The 16,840-nt window shown below is 43.4% G+C and overlaps 1 protein-coding gene across 3 annotated transcripts in view; it reads left to right on the forward strand.

Annotated features, from left to right (window-relative positions):
• slc35d1a (solute carrier family 35 member D1a) overlaps positions 1 to 16,840 on the forward strand; it is a 70,340-nt gene that overhangs the window by 12,030 nt on the left and 41,470 nt on the right. For all 3 annotated transcript variants that reach the window (XR_006312988.2, XM_087990675.1, XM_043699407.2), the window contains exons 6-7: positions 7,068 to 7,136; positions 8,039 to 8,141. Coding sequence is in view for 2 of the 3 variants with exons in the window: in XM_087990675.1 (XP_087846801.1) it covers positions 7,068 to 7,136; positions 8,039 to 8,141 (172 nt within the window). In the remaining variant the exon portion in view is untranslated. The remainder of the gene's footprint in view (positions 1 to 7,067; positions 7,137 to 8,038; positions 8,142 to 16,840) is intronic.

Here is a 16,840-nt window from a genome sequence, read left to right on the forward strand (position 1 = left end):
TTGCCCGAGGCAGGAATCGAACCCGGGTCTCTGGCGCTGAGAGGCAGCAGTGCTAACCACTGAGCCACCATACCACCTTTATTTCAAGATAATGTATCTAAGATGTCATTCTTAGTTTGACAATTTGGTCTGCGATCTCATTTTTCTAGTTGTTGAGGCTGTATTAGTTCTTTTGTTCTTATGAAGCATCAATTTTGTTAGCGCGGATGAAATGATATCAGTCCGAGCCCAGAGTGCAGTTCAACAATCAGTAACGTTTATTGATACAGTAACACATGCGGAGACCAAACGAGGTCCGAATCTCGGCTGTTCTGCTGTTCCCGCACGCTGCTACACATTATATACCTTTCTTTGTCAGGATGTGAGGATTTTGAATATGAATGGGATGATAGTTCCCCATCATCGCTGGAGTAGGTGCAAATGGTGGGTTTCCTGCCGTCCCAGGAGAGTTGCAGTGTACACACAATAGGGTGCTAATTGGATTATGTAAACGGGTCCGGGTACTATCTGCTTGTCTCTCTCTCTCTCTGAGGGCTGGGGGCTAGCATCCCCCTTTGTTCCCTTGGGGTGCTGGTGTGTATTAGTCTGATCGTTCCTGTCTGGTGGATGCCTGTCCTTTGTGTCAGGATGGTTCTGTATTGATGAATATGGGTGTGTTTCAGTCAGTCTCTTGATTTGATTAGGTTAATTAGCTCCGGAGTTTCGGTCTATGAGTCATGGTTAGTGTCTGGCCTAGTGTGGATTTGATCTGTCCTCTGGCTCCCATCTCCCGGTCACGTGGGCGGACCGGCAGCTGCTGAGTTCTGTGGGTTTTAGCTGCGGCTGCCGTTTAAAACACAAAATGAATTCCTATAGTTTTACCAATGTAGGCATAGCCCCATGGCAAATGCGGGGCGGCTCTAATGCCCGCTTGCAGTCCCCCCTTTCGGCAAGGGGTTGGACACGTCCACACCCCCGATGCCGATATCTTGAAAGTTGGTTCCTTGCCCGGTACATTCCGCCAGCCGTCATGCTGCAGTCATGGGGCCTTTGGATAGTCCCGGGAGATGGTTACATTAACTCGAGCCCTGTGAGCTCGTGGTGCCTGATCGTCCGCCAGGAGTCTATGGCGTGGAGCATGGTCTTTCTGGCCTTTCATTTCTTGTGCTGAGGGCATGAGTGACATGCCACCAGGACCCAGGCCAGAGCCAGCAGTAACTGTATACCTACAATGGTGTGCGAGATGTTTCGGATCCAGGGATGTATGTTTACGTTTAGGCCCCAATCCCACACCCTCTGTGCCCAGCCCTGGGACTGCAGAGCTGTCTGTGTCCTCCTCTAGTTCCTTTATATGTGATTGCAACTGGTGGTCCAGTTTCACTGAGTGTCCTACCCGGGTCCTAAGCTCCGTAAGACCTCGGCCCAATGTGGGATGGGGGTTTTTTCGGGCTCCTGATATTCCCTGAGGGTGTCCCTGAATTTGTCGGTAGTTTGTATGGACTCGGGGTTCCATTGTCGGACCTCTGAGATGTGAGCTTGCCCAATCGTGACTGGGTGCCTGGGGGTGAAGCAGAACTCGTGCTGGGGAATCGGGCACTGCAGTCCGTTATACCAAAATAAGGTTTCAAGAGTGGAAACACAATACTGTCCCCTTCCACCATTCCCCGCCCTAGTGAAGTGGGGGCCCGTGGGTTCGATTTCAAGGGTGCAGTCCTGTGTCCGGTTGAACCTGCATTCTGCTGTTTAACTCCTTCGTAAGGGGTGAGGGCAGATGGTAATTGCCCCCCCCCCCCGCGCGGGCAACCTGTAAGCGGCACCCCGTACACAGCGCCGTTTCGAGATATGGCTGTGTGGTGAGCTAAACGATATTTGAGGGAAGCGTTTTCCCGTATGACTCCGATGTTCTCAATGTGAAACAGGGGAAATGGCCAGACCCTGGGGTGACCACGGGGATCAGGAGGACAATCCCGACTCCTGTCGCCTCACTGACCTCACAGTCGGGAATCACTGGGTATACTCTAGCCATACCCTTCAGAGTCCGGCTGTCGAGCGGCCCGGAGCGCCCCGCAAGTGAGGCCAGTTTGGCGCTGTCGATCCAGTCGGGCACCTCCCCCCTTTGGACCTGGTCAAGATTATACCGGATCTGGGCTACCATCCACAGGCCATACACATGGCACAGCTGCCCCTCGTGGATATGGGCCGTGTTTTCTCTTTCCCGGTCTATAAGGCGGTTAATGGTGTGGGTGTGTGTTTCCAGGACTGCAATGCCGTCGAGGTGGATGTATGCTCCCTCTTCCCCCAGGAGTGCCTGGTCTGCCTGATTTGTGAGAGACCTCTGTAGCAGGTCCCTCATTAACCCTTTTAGTTGCTCGATCTTTTCGTTAAGGCCCTGGATGTCTAGGGAGTTTACTACGGATGTCCCCGTGTTGAGTCCTGTGAGAGCATCGTTGACTATGTCCGTCTGTGTCGTGTGTGTGTGTTATGTATGTCGGTCCGGTAGTGGGTTGCCCCCATGGCGTCTATGGCCCTCTCTATAACCACCTTCCCCATCATGGCGTATAGGTTGCGTACCTGTGCTGTGCAATAGTCCAGTACCCGGATGCCCGATATATTGACCAGCACAGGTTCGACCTCGTGTCGGACGTTGTCATAAAGGGCCTCTCCCTCATCCCACAATACCGGTCCCCCTGCGGGCCCCGGTCCCAGAGAGGGGAACGGCAATATCCCTGGAGTCGCGGTCGGGGGTGGTGTGGTTGGGGCGGGTGGAAAACACAAATTAAAGGAGATTACCGCGGCATTGGTGGGCTCATAATACCCGCAAACAGACAGATCCCGTGAAGTAAAAGCATCAAAGGCCGGGGCAGAGGCGAGGTCCTCCGGCATGGCACACATTGTCCCAAACATGCCACCCCCCAAGTCCATTGCCTCAGCACGCCGGAGGCAGGTCGGCCGCGGGTCGCGCTCCGAAGTGCAGAATAAACAGTGTGTCTGTACGCCCGGGAGGACCTCCAGCCAGGCGTTGTAGAACGCATTGATCTTGTTGGGCTTGTCCCTTGCAGGAATACAGATGGCGCCGGACGCGTTGAAGGCAACACCGTGGCGGTAGAAGTTGTCATGTATCTCGGGGAAAGAAGGCATCAGTCGTAGGGCGAAGAGGAGAGCGGTGCACCGGTGAAGCATGATCTGTGGGAAGAGAGGGAGAGAGAGGGGCACCCTTACCAAGGGTGTAGGGTTAGTGTGTGTAGGAGCAGGACCCCCTGGACCGGTCCGCCCGTCGCGCTGTAAGGAGAAAAAGGAGGCGGTTAGAATCAAGTCTAAGGGGCGGGGGGGGGGTGAAAGGAGTGTCTGTCCGGTCGGGGCTTAAGGGAAGGGTTAAAGCTGGGACCAGTGTTTCCATCTGCTCTTTCCTTTCATGTCGACACAGGCGCAAGTGTTGCTGGTGAGGATGATTTTGTGCGGTCCCAACCACGGGGGGGGTGAAGCCAGGCCGGTTGGGGGCGGCCCTGACCAGGACTTTGTCCCCAACGCCGGGAAGGGGTTGGGCGGGCAGATACGGTTGCAGTTTTGTCTGGTCCCTAATGTCCTGCTGATCGCGTGCAGTTTGTCTAAGGGCCTGCAGCTGCGCGTCCAGCTGCCTGATATAGCGCGTCATCCTGTCCCTCAGGGGGGCCATGTCTTTTCTCTCTCTTTCCCCCCCCCCCCCCCCCCCCCCGACCATGACGTTCTCTGGTGGTCGCATGGCCCTCCCCGCCGCTTTGAGAGTCCGGTTCATGCGCTCGACCATCCCAGAGCTCTCTGGATGGAACGGGACGTGGAAGCACTGTCTGATGCCTAGGAGGCGGCAGGCCAGTTTCATCGCGCGCCCAGTGAAGTGCGTGCCCTGGTCCAAGTCAATCTGGAGGGGGGCCCCCCAGCGCAGGAAGATGTCGAAGGCCAGCACTCTCGCCACGGTGGCGGATGTACAGTCCCGTGTAGGGAAGGCTTCTACCCAGCGCGTGAAATGGTCAACGATCACCAGGCAATACTTCTTGCCAAGGCTGGAGGGTAGGGGGCCTGTGAAATCAACTTGGAGGTTCTCCCAGGGCCCCTTGGGCCATGGCTGGTGCGCTAGGAGAATGCGCAGGGGCCGCCCCAGGTTGTGCTGGGCACAGACAACGCATCGGTGGCAGTGTTTGGCCACGTCGCGGACGAGGCCGGGCCACCACCAGTCGGTCTGGAGCCTAGCAAGCGTTCTGTCACGGCCCGCGGTGGTCTGGCTCGTGGTGTAGTTGCATCAAGGTCGTTCTGATGGCCGCGGGGGCCACGACCCTGTCGCCGTGCCGCCACACACCATCAGGGTCGCGGGCTGCGCCCTTTGCCAGCTAGTCCTCTACCTCTCCGGGCTGTGCGCAATCCAGATACTGGGGTCAGCTCCTGGGACGGGGGCCGACGCTACTCAGTCTTTGCGTCGGGCGAGCAGCTGGCCCCGACTGAGTTGATCCCAGTCAGGGGTGATCGGTTTCGGGCTAGGGCTGCGGGGTTTGTGTGGAGTTTGCACATTCTCCCCGTGTCTGCGTGGGTTTCCTCCGGGTGCTCCGGTTTCCTCCCACCATCCAAAGATGTGCAGGGTCAGGTGAATTGGCCATACTAAATTGCCTGTAGTGTTAGGTAAGGGGTAAGTGTAGGGGTATGGGTGGGTTTCGCTTTGGCGGGTCGGTGTGGACTTGTTGGGCCGAAGGGCCTGTTTCCACACTGTGTAATCTAATCTAATCTCCCACTGCAGAGGTCAACCAGGAAGGCTTGTTTGGTCGGTTTTTAAACGGGGGGGGGTCAATCTGTCGGGGTCTTGTACCTAAAGTCGTCGGTCCAAGGATAGTCCGTCAGTCACAGTAGCACATTAACAATAAACGACAATAATAATAATCACGCACACATTTACTAGTGTTCCGCGATCCCAATCGCCCACCCGCGAAGGCTCACACTCACTCACTCACTCACTCACTCACTCACTCACTCACTCACTCACTCACTCACTCACTCACTCACTCACTCACTCACTCACTCACTCACTCACTCACTCACAAAGAGTACTCTACCGTTACACGACTGCCGGACTCACTCCGTTCACAGGTTCAGATAACGGCCGGCAGTGAAGTCACTTGCGGGGCACTGGGAGACTTTACACGAGAAGTAAAAGAGCAAAGATACTCACCCAGTGCCGTCGCAGGGATTCAGCAGCCGTCGTTATCCCGGACGAGCCCCCAATTGTTAGCGCGGATGAAATGATATCAGACTGAGCCCAGAGTGCGGTTCAACAATCTAACGTTTATTGATACAGTAACACCGGTGGAGACCAACTGAGGTCCGAATCTCTGCTGTTCTGCTGTTCCCGCACGCTGTTACACATTATATACCTTTCTTTGTCAGGATGTGAGGATTTTGAATATGAATGGGATGATAGTTCCCCATCATCGCTGGAGTAGGTGCAAATGGTGGGTTTCCTGCCGTCCCAGGAGAGTTGCAGTGTACACACAATAGGGTGCTAATTGGATTATGTAAACGGGTCCGGGTACTATCTGCTTGTCTCTCTCTCTCTCTCTGAGGGCTGGGGGCTAGCATCCCCCTTTGTTCCCTTGGGGTGCTGGTGTGTATTAGTCTGATCGTTCCTGTCTGGTGGATGCCTGTCCTTTGTGTCAGGATGGTTCTGTATTGATGAATATGGGTGTGTTTCAGTCGGTCTCTTGATTTGATTAGGAGATGGGTTTCCATATTAATTAGCTCCGGAGTTTCGGTCTATGAGTCATGGTTAGTGTCTGGCCTAGTGTGGATTTGATCTGTCCTCTGGCTCCCATCTCCCGGTCACGTGGGCGGACCGGCAGCTGCTGAGTTCTGTGGGTTTTAGCTGCGGCTGCCGTTTAAAACACAATGAATTCCTATAGTTTTACCAATGTAGGCATAGCCCCATGGCAAATGCGGGGCGGCTCTGATGCCCGCTTGCAATCTTAAATAAGTTGTCCTGGATTAAGACCATTTTCTTGGTACTATAAGTTCAGAAAGTAGCTTTCGAGGAAACACTCATCATTTAATGATTTTGAGCCCAGCAGTCATTTATTAATTTAGGAAACAGTCTAGTAGTCTATGACTATAAGCAGGTAACAAGGATGCTAACCTAACCACAAATTATCTGTGGGCCTCTGCTAGTCTAAATTATTAAGAGCATTTAATGATCTTGGGCTCATCACCAAAAGTATAATAGCAGGGCTAGCCAGGTTAATTCTCTGACACGAGGATTGAGTAATCTCAAATAAGGGAGTAGAAGAAATCTAGATGAGCAAAACATTTTTCTTTAAATGCTGGGTCTTGCCTCATGACATTCTTAAAATTTTCTACCAATATACATTTCCTTTTTTTAAATATATAATGGGTTTTTTAATAAGTAAGTATTATAATACAGTGTCAAGACAAGTAAACATAGTTTGCATTGTCTTAATTAGGAGGGAAGCCATTTGGGAAGTTCTTTGTAGTTTTAAAGTAGGATGTTATCAATACTTATGCAAGAAAATCTACAGTTTAAAACAGTAAACATGTGCACTAGAGAATTCTGCTTTAGTGTTGGGCATCCAACCACCTGCAGTTGTATGCAGACTGAATAGAAGCACAAATATTGTCAAGATTGTTGTCTAGTAGTTGAAATTGATCTTTCAAAATGTTAAGATCCTTTTCCTTGAACCTGCCTTATTTCTTATTTCTAGCCTCTCTTTCTGCCTTCTGATTTATCTGCCCACGATCTGTCATCCTATAGTATGTTTGGTGTTATCATTGCTGCATGTATGTAATCAAATTATTGCTATTTTAATCTTAGAATATTGTATAATACATTAAACTACTTTAAGATTTGAGAGTTTTTCTTACTATTTCGTTGCTGTGAATCATGATTGGAAATGTTTATCCTATTGAAAATCGATGTAATAATAACCTAGCTTTAAAATATTTCTCATTTGTTTCTTATTGCACCTTTGCATTTATAAAGCCTTCAAAGGAAGAAACATCACAAGCAATTCAATCACATTCAAATGTGAAGCTAATTATTTTTTTCTTCCGAATTTCAGTAAGAACTTCTCTTGGTCTGTACAGGTGACTGTCTTTGCAATGATACTTGGTGCATTTATTGCTGCCAGGTAAGATTGGCTAACTCATAGAATCATTTGAATATTACAGCATACTGCCTATTTAACGCAGCAAGTGTGTCTGGGCTTTTCTGTGCACTGTTTATTGAGTGTAATCCCAATTTCCCATCTCATTGTCCTGCTCACTTATGTTGTTTGGAAAAAATATTAGTCGCATTCTCTTTAAGAAAAGATCATGGAATTAATGGAATTTAATGTATTAAAGTAAGCACCGTAACACCTACTTCAGGTAGTTACTTACTAAAATTCATTCTTTTATGATCTTTAATTTGTCTCTTTCAGTGTCCATTTTATTAAGAATCTGGCTGTACAATTTTTCTTGGCTACAGTTGCTTCGCTTCTCTTTTGAGAATAGTGGGACAGGAGCTGTCTCAGTTCTTTGTGGATACTATTTTTTGGAAATAGCCATTCTGCTTCAATCATATTGGCCATTGCTGTTTGTCCAGGGCCCTAGGTGTAGTCAACTTCCCTCCAATAGTTTCAGGCAACAAGCTCTACTTGGGAGGAGATATGTGGCCTGCATATCTACAAGGCAAGTGACCAGATTGCTAGTAAAAATGTACCCATTATTTCCCCTGTAAGACATTGATCTCATGGATTGCAACTATATTTTCAAATACATAAATTCTTTTTCTGAAAAAAAATTTTAAGAATAATGTGAGCACTAGAAAACTTGGTAAAGGTTACTGAATGATTTGGGCCAATTGGTTATTAATCAAAGTATGTGGAACAGGAAAGTTTTCATATTGGATTCAGATGAAGATTTTGATGTCCTTGAAATAATAAAACTTGGAGATCTCCTGAGAAATTAATATTCTAAGGACAAGATTAGTGGTTTGTGTATTTCTGTTTTATTGTACAAATGCAAAAAAATACACTGCATTTTCTTTCAGTTCTGACATGGCATTTGACTCATTTGGATATGGATATATTCTTGCAAATAATGTGTTAACAGCTGCTAATGGAGCTTACGTAAAGCAAAAATTGGAGTCAAAAGTGAGTACTTCTTGAAAATTTGTTTCAAAACCTGATGATTTATTTTGAAATATTGAAAAATGTTCCAAGTTTTCAAATATTTAGCCTTTCCAATCCTATGAAACTATATTCCATTTACAATTGTGGTTTTAGGGTTTACGGTGAAACTACTTATGCAGTTATTTGTAATCAGATATGTTTTCACTTTTTGGCTTTTGCTTTCCTAAGGAAATAAAAAAAACAGGGTTTAAGACACATGGCATGAATAAGTTCTGCTGTTGACTATTGACACTAGTGAAATTTGACTTCCCCAATTTTCTGTCATTGCCTCTTTGAGGGTATTGAAGTGGCAGCACAGAAATTATAACCTGCATATAATAACTTAACCATGTGGCTAATCAGGAATTGAGATGAGTGACAAAATTGGATCTGTTCTCCATGTTTATGGAAACATTTTCCAAAAGGAATGACTGAATAATGTTAAAGATTAGGAAGGTCGTTTTTTTTGTCCCCCTTGCCCCCAGACTTCCTCCTTGGGGGCAGTAAAGCTTAGTATCAGGTTATGTTTGTTGCTGTGTATTCCAAAATTTTGTGTAGGTATGTAATAACATATGTATAAATCCTGTCCCTTCAGTGTGTTTTCTATTGATCTCACCAATTGATAGTTCAAATGCACTTCTTACTTTTCTGCAATCATTGTTACTGTTGCTGCCAGTATTGTAGCAGTAATGTATTTTATCCCTATTGTATAACTCAGTTGCTAATTTCTGAGGAACTAATGAGCATTACCCTGAAGATAAAGCACCATCACTTGCTGTTTCCCTTCCGATCACTGGCACAGAAATTGGCATCTCGCTTGACTTAATGAGTTGAAGGAAATAACACTAGGATTTTTCAACAGAGTTGACCAGATCCTTGTGGCATGGAAGGCCCAGGCAATAGTTAAATGGAGAGTCTGCTCATGTAGTAGTTTTGCGGAAGAGGAGCAATGTAGGCATTACAGGCCACAGTTTTTAAAATAATAATTCTTCTCTGCAAGGAACTCAGCATATGGTGAAGTTTATTCATGATTTTTTGGCTTCATCTCACAGATAGTTGAAAGGTGTTTCGGTCTGTCAGCAGGGTAGTGAGTACTTGGTTAATAAATGTGTAAGCTACTTGTGTGCTGAGAATATTGCAGTTCTGGTGAACCTTCAGTGTTATTCTTATGAAAATATGACATACCTTTCAGGAGAGGCAGACAGGGGCTTTACACTTAAAAGAAGGCTGGTGATGTCTGAATAAAATCTTTCATGTTGTCAACCTGAACAAAATTATTCACATATTTGCTTTGTAGCAAAGAACTAAACTAAAACCTATTTGTAATATCTTAAGAAATTCAGAAGAACTTTCTTCACCCAGTGAATGATGAGAATATGGAGCTCACTATTATCACTGCTCACTATTGTCTTTTATGGGGGATGCATTTATCAGTGCATGTAGAGGAATGCTGGATAAGCCCAAGGTATACTAAAAATAGTTATGCTGTTCAAGGCAGATGACGAACGATGGGAAGAGGCTTTCTGGAGCATAAACCCTGGCGTAGACTGTTAGGCCAGAAACAGCTTGTTTCTAAATAATGTAGAGGGTGGTAGCATTGTGGTAATTGGACTGGTAATACAGATGCTTTGAATACATAAATCCAGTCATGCCAGCTGGGAAGAATTTAAATTCAGTGTATAAATTTGGACTAAAATGTATTCTCATTACTAATCATGAAACTACCAGATTGTTGTTACATTGTTCTTTAGGGAATGAATCTGCTGTTCTTAACAGGTCTGGCCTAAATCTGAATCTAGACTCTAAGTGATTCTTAACAGTCCTCTGAAATGGCCTAGCAAGTCACTGTGTACAATTGCTATAGAGAAATTGAAGGAAACTTAACTGGATGGACCACCTACCATTGACTTCGGCATCAGAAGCAACACCCTGCTCAACACTGCAAAGTCCTCCTCACTAGCATCTGGGACTCCTCACTTAGACCTGAGTGACAAATTTGGAAGATTAGTCAGGCATAACCTGACCGTCATAGTTATCTCTCTTGCACTCAATGGCTCCAGACTCCTCATTCCCCATCCCTGGGTATGGTAGGACAACCCATCAGAGATGACAGCATAGTCATATATAGCAATGCGTATACTCATTTGTTTTCAACAAATCAGACTGTAGGTAACTTTATGGCATCAGGTCAAAATGAACAAGAGAACCTCCTGATTGTCATCCACTATCTTCGATAATTCACTGCTCCTCTGTGTCACATTGGAAAAGACTTCAACAAAAGCACGTAATGTAATTTGGAAGGGGAATTTAAATATCCTTCACCATGAGTGGCTCAGTAGCACCATGATAGACCAAGCTAGCCAAATCCTAAGTGATACATCAACCAGATTGTTCCTGTAACAAGTGGTATGAGAGAACTGACGGGAGTGGAAGTACCACCTTCTAATTTCTAAACTCTGGCATTTTAATTTCTGCTTGCTTTTAATTTGTCCCCAAGTCAAAACTAAAATTTGCTCAAATGTATAATTTAAACCAGGAATTAAATGATTCTGACACCATTAACATCCTAAAGGTTGCACAGATCAATTTCAAACTGGGTCAGTCTTAAAAAAAATAATGTAAATGCAACAGCGTGTAAGGAGCTGCGAGTCTGCTGTAACTATCCATCTAATTCCCAAAGCCTATCCTTCTGTTTACAAGGCATTACTTAAGAGTGTGATGGAATACTGTACTTGTCTGGATGAGTGCACTCAAATTCAATACAGGGTAAAGCATCAGTACCCTACTTCATTGGTATCCTACTATTGTCTACAGTATGCATTTTGATAACTTGGTAATGCTGTTTTGAAAGCACCTTTCAAACCTGTGACCCCTACTAACTAGAAGGATAAGGACAACAGATATGTGGAGCCATTGTCGTTACCAAGTTATACCTCGTCGTTTTGTCTTAGAACTACATTACAGGTCCCTCTATAACTCTGGATCAAAATCTTGGAACTCTCGCCCTTAGCATTGTAGGTGTATTTATATTATTAGAGTATAGTGCCGCTAGAATGTGGCTTATCACCATTTCTTCAAGAATATTTTGAGATGGGCAATAAATATTGGCCTTGCCAATTGTGCTGAAATTGCAAGAGCAGGTGAGAAAAATATTCAACGATCAACTTTGATATTGGAGCAGATAACTTTATGGTTAAGAGAAGAGCTATTTGATCAGTTGAACATGAAGGTTAATGCAGGGATTGTCCGGCTGAAGTTCTTCCTTAAATTGTTGCTGTAACGTTATGACAATATGTCTTAAGGACTGCTGTCACTTGCCATTTGCTATTTTATCTTTCGCCTGTCTGGCAAGGGACCTGGTGGCAAAAAGGACAGGTTCAGATCAGAGCAGCAGACTATGCTTTACTAGCTATTGCAGATCATCTAGGAAACAGCAGAATTATGTGATGATGTATGTAAAGAATCAAAGCTTCCTTGTACATTGTTCCTCAGACTGTAGAAATATTGTTTTCATCTACAGACTAAGATGTGCTCTCTCTTTTTGAATAGTACAGAGGAGGCCCTTTGGCCTAACAAGCTTGTACCACCAAAAATCTACTGTATCCTACATTAGCGCTAATTTCCTGCTCTGGGCCCATAACCTTGAATGTTGTGCACTTCAAGTGATCAGCCAAGTACTTGTGAAAGACTGAGAGGTTGTCTGTCTTAACTAGCCTCCTGAAAAGTGCACCCCCTCTGGGTGAAAAAAAAAATCTTCCTTCAATCCCCTATAAACCTCTTAACTTCCACTTGAATATATGCCCCTTTTTTAATTGACCCTTCAACTAAGGGCAACAGCTACTTTCTAATTACCCTGTCTGTGCCCTTCATAATCTTAATACACCTCAATGAGGCCCTCAACTTACTTTGCTCTCAGGAAAACAACTCGATCTTATGCAGCCTCTTTTATAGCTGAAGTGTTCCATCCCAGGCACCATCCAGGTGAAATGAAAACATGTTGCTGAAGAAACTCAGCAGATCTAGCAGCATTTGTGGAGAGTAAGCAGGATTAACATTTTAAGTCCAGGGACGACTCTTCAGAACTGGTGATAGTTAAGAAAAGGTGGTTTATATGCCCAAGACAGGTGGGAGAGTATGTATGTGATAGGTGGAGATGGAGCCCCGAGAGATAGAAAAACCAGTAGACAAAGGGATGGCTAATAATAGGAGAAAGAAAAGCTGGTAATTGGGACTAATAAGTGAAAATGGGTTGACTGTACTGAAAGTACCCCATGTCATGACAGGGCCTTTGGGTGTTGGTGGATAAAGGACATAAAAGTGTTCAGGCCCGAAAAGTGTTGAACTCTATATTGAATCCTGAAGACTGCCCAAGAGGAAAATAGCCTTCTGAATTTCCTATGTATCCCCTCCCAGCGATGGTGGTCAGAATATAATTGACAAGCATGTTCATTCATGGGGTCCCATCTAGACGAACTTCACTGATCTAAAATATGTATTATCTGCACAGTATTCCAGCTGTGGCCTAACCAAAGTGCTGTACAGCTCCAACGTTTCAGCCCTGATCTTCTAATCTGTGCCATGACTGACAAAGGAAAGCATCCCATATGCCTCTTTAACTGCCTTATTAACGTGTCCTTCTGGGATCTGTGGGTAAGCGCCCCAAGGTATCTATGTTCCTTTGATCTTCTTAGTGTCTTGCCATCCCTTGTCATGTTCCTTTTTAAGTGGATCACCTCACATTTAGCAGGGTTAAATTTCATCTGCCATTAATGTGCCCATCTGTCCAATCTGTACATGGTCTGTAACCTGACACTTTCCACCTCATTGTCGACCATCCAGACGTGTGTGCACGTGCACACGCAAACTGCCCCCACCACCACCTTCTCATCAACACAATTTATAAACGTAAGTAGTTGTGTTTCATTAACGCGAATTTGAATTGTATTGGTTACAACCCAATTCTGGTCCCATTAGTTTAAATGGTGCTGTGATTTTCTTAATGCAGGATTATAAGAGAACAGAACTACTGCATTATAGCAGAACTGACTGTACCACAAACAGTAAGGGACCAAGTACTGGTCCCTGTGGCATGCCACTGTTCATTGGGCTCCAGCCGCACGAACAGCCTTCTATCATTGCTGCGTTTTCAGTCAATAAGCCAATTTTGGATTTATCTTGCCAAATTATTCTGGATCACATGAGCTGTTTTCATCAAGTTTCCCATTTGGGATCTTGTCAAAGACCTGCTCAAATCCATATAAACTGTCAAATGTACAATCCTCATTCAAAAATCCGGATGTTGCTTTTTCTCAAAATTCCTGTGGACTTGTTAGTCATGACCTCCTTCTGACAAAGCCATGCTGACTATCCCTGATCAAACCTTGCCTCTAAATGGAAGTTAATTTTCTCCAATATTTTTCTACCACTAAGGTTAAACTCAATGGTCTGTAATTCCCTGATCTGTCTCTGCCACCTTTTCTTATAAAGTGGATCCACATTAGCACCACCTCTGTAGCTAGAGATGATTTAAAAGTTTGTAATTTCCTCCTGCATCCCCATAGTTGACTGGGATACGACTCATCTGGACCTGTGGATATATCAGCATTTAAATCCATTAAGTCTCCATACCACCTCAATTCTTGTGTTAATCTGTTCAAGAACCTCATAGTCCATCTTTTTGAATTCTGTGCTTGCATCCTTCTCCTGCATAAAGACATTTGAAGTACTTAATACTCTGCCACTATCCTCCAGTTTCATGCACAGATTTCCCTCTTGATCTCTACTAGGTTGTAACCTTTCCCTAATTATTCTCTTCCCCTTGAGATACTTGTAGAATACCTTGGGATTCTCCTTAATCTTGACTGTTTTCTCATGCCCTGCCTTTGTTCTCCTAATTGCTTTCTTGAGTTCTGCCCTGCACTTCTACATTCTTATAGGGCCTCTGCTTTGCTCCCTTTGTACCTGTTTTTCTACAGAATAGAATTTCTAGGATGACCTTTATTTTAGAACCTACAGTAGTAAACTGTTGATTTAGAGTTTCACATTTCCCTTGCCTCTTTGCAATATCTGTATCATTTCTCTTGTGAAAGTGTGTGGAAATCACTTATTTAAGAACTTTTTAAAATTTATCATTCTTCTTTATTACCCTATTTTGAGTGATAAAGCAAGTGTCTCTTTAGTGTTCAATTTTCAGGCTCTGATCCACTGAGTGGATACTCTGCTTGAGATTAAATGCTTGGTTGACTGGATGGTAACACAGATGGAAATTGTCAAGTATATATAATAAGGAAAACTTAAAGCTAATCCTCAAAGTTGATAGAATTTTGCAATCATTTTCAGTTCGAATTTTTCAGTATTTGAGATTTTAAAAAATACTTCATATTTAAAAGAAACACATTTTTCTTACTCGAGTGATTTTCTTTTTGTTTCTTTGGTTTACTTCTTTCAGATACTTTTATCTTGGAACTCAGATCTTCAAGTTTCAAAAATGGTTTTTACAGTGCCATAGCTGTTGCAGTTGTTGCTGCTTGTTCTTTGTGAAGGCCAGACAGCTGAATCCTATCAGTATTGATTAAGGCTTAAAATCAAAATGTATCCATTCACTTCAGATGTTTCTTACACTGTGACATAATATTTGGTTGATTTAGAAACAGCATGGAAGCCTATAAGGTATTTAAGAGATCATAGTAGAAGATGGTGGCAGATTCTGTTTAATATATGCATATAACTCAAAGTAAGTGCATACTGAGAGTTGAAACAAAGAATGCGAGCAAATCAAATTGAATGGCATTTGTGATGGTGACCTCCAGAGGGAAGACCAGGATTGACATCCTCTTGGCACTTCTAGCTGAAGATACTTGCAAATGCTTCAAGAATTTCCCATACAGAGGAAATACTCTTCTCAAACATTCATCCTATCAAACTCTTATTGAAATGATCTCATCTCAAATTTCACCCAGCCATAAATCTCCCTGTTTTACATCTTTCTATGAATTAACTTTCGATTTCTGAAGATTTAAGTGGTTTTCTGTAATGGGATTCTGAAAGCTTCTCGCTTTCAATTATGGTCTCACCTTGCATCTTAAAGAATGTTAACATAAGCACTTTTCACTTTGTACCTACTTAACAAAATTGAGCTAGTGTTTTATAAAAATGTTTTTTCTTACAATTGAAGTTTTAAATAGATTTTCATTTACAATTCTGGGTATCTCCATGTCTTTGTAACGAGTTTAGAAATATAGAAAATGGGAGCAGGAGTAGGTTATTCAGAACATTGAGCCCACTTTGCCATTCAGCATTTCATGGCTGATCCTCCGTCTCAATACCATTCTTGAAGTGCTGCTATTTTTTGTGTCTTCAGCCAAAATGCATAACTCTCATTAAGTTCTGTACTTGCTTTTAGTTGAATATACCTCTGCCAACTATGTTCTGCAAATAAATTTTATTGTCCTTTTTGTAAAATTGGCTGCTTTTTGTTCTTAGTGAAATCTGGTACAGCACACCTATGCTGAATACCATTTTTTTTGTATATCCAGCTTTAACCTCTGGAACACATTTCTTACTCTTCTGTGTTCCAGCAGCACCTGATTACCTGACCCTTTGATTCCCCTGCCTGTTGACCAGCTTTTCTACTCTCTGCCCTTTTAAATATTTTTTTAAAATAATCTCCAGCTCACTCCTCATGAAGTGCCATATCCACTACATCTCTTAGGTTCTCTTTACCTGTTCAAATAGTCACTTTAGAAAAATCATAACTCTTAGATTTGTTAATCATGTCTTATCTTTTAATAAATCTATTTTGTATGTATTTAAATAGCCAAAATGCCTCTACATATTCATCTGATTTCATCTTGAATAATGGATATCAAATTATTTCCCACAGCTGATGTAACATTAACTGGTCTACAGTTTTATTGCTATTTTCCATGAACATAGTTGTTATATTAGCAAGCCTCTGTTTCCTTGGCACAAGTTATATGTCTGAAGACTGAAAAAGTTCCTGTCTACTGCATTCAATATCTTTGAGTCCAGGCTAGATTATGGTGACTTGACAATTTTGTGTTAAATTTTAAAACTCAGTTTCTTGCTTGTCTCTCAACAGTCCAACATTTTATTAATTACTATATTAACCTTTGAGAGTTTTCATACTGCATTTAACTGATAGCTATTTCCCTTGGAATGCTTTAACATTGAGTAACTGAGTTTGATTTTTTTTGCATCTTTTAAGGAAATGTGGATACATGTTTGAAGCTGTGTCTACTATTGACTATGACTATAAGATTGCAGGGAAGTAATTAGTTTTTGTAGGTGACACATGATGGGACATCTTGTATAAATGTTTTTGCCTTTCTTCTCAGTTATTTATCAAGAGCAATGTATGAGTAATTTACTGCCAACAGATTTAGTTATTGAACTGCTTCTGCTCCAACAATACAAAACAAAGATGCAGATTTTGACTCCTTACATACTTCATACGCTGTGTTTTTAAAAAAAAATCATATGGACAGGAAATTGGTCTGCAGGAATTTTTAGTGTAATGAGATATACGTAGAACCTTAATAACTATGCTATAGGAATGTAATTTAGTGTTGGAGGTCAATCATCTCAATCCTAAGGTTCCTAGGAACACTTCTCTGTTCGCCTCCGAGCTTACTTTTTCCACCAAGACTCTCACCGACCCG

Source organism: Chiloscyllium plagiosum, unplaced genomic scaffold (assembly GCF_037043375.1).
Source record: "Chiloscyllium plagiosum isolate Xiang-an unplaced genomic scaffold, Cpla_swu_hap1 HiC_scaffold_9, whole genome shotgun sequence".
Taxonomy (NCBI): domain Eukaryota; kingdom Metazoa; phylum Chordata; class Chondrichthyes; order Orectolobiformes; family Hemiscylliidae; genus Chiloscyllium; species Chiloscyllium plagiosum.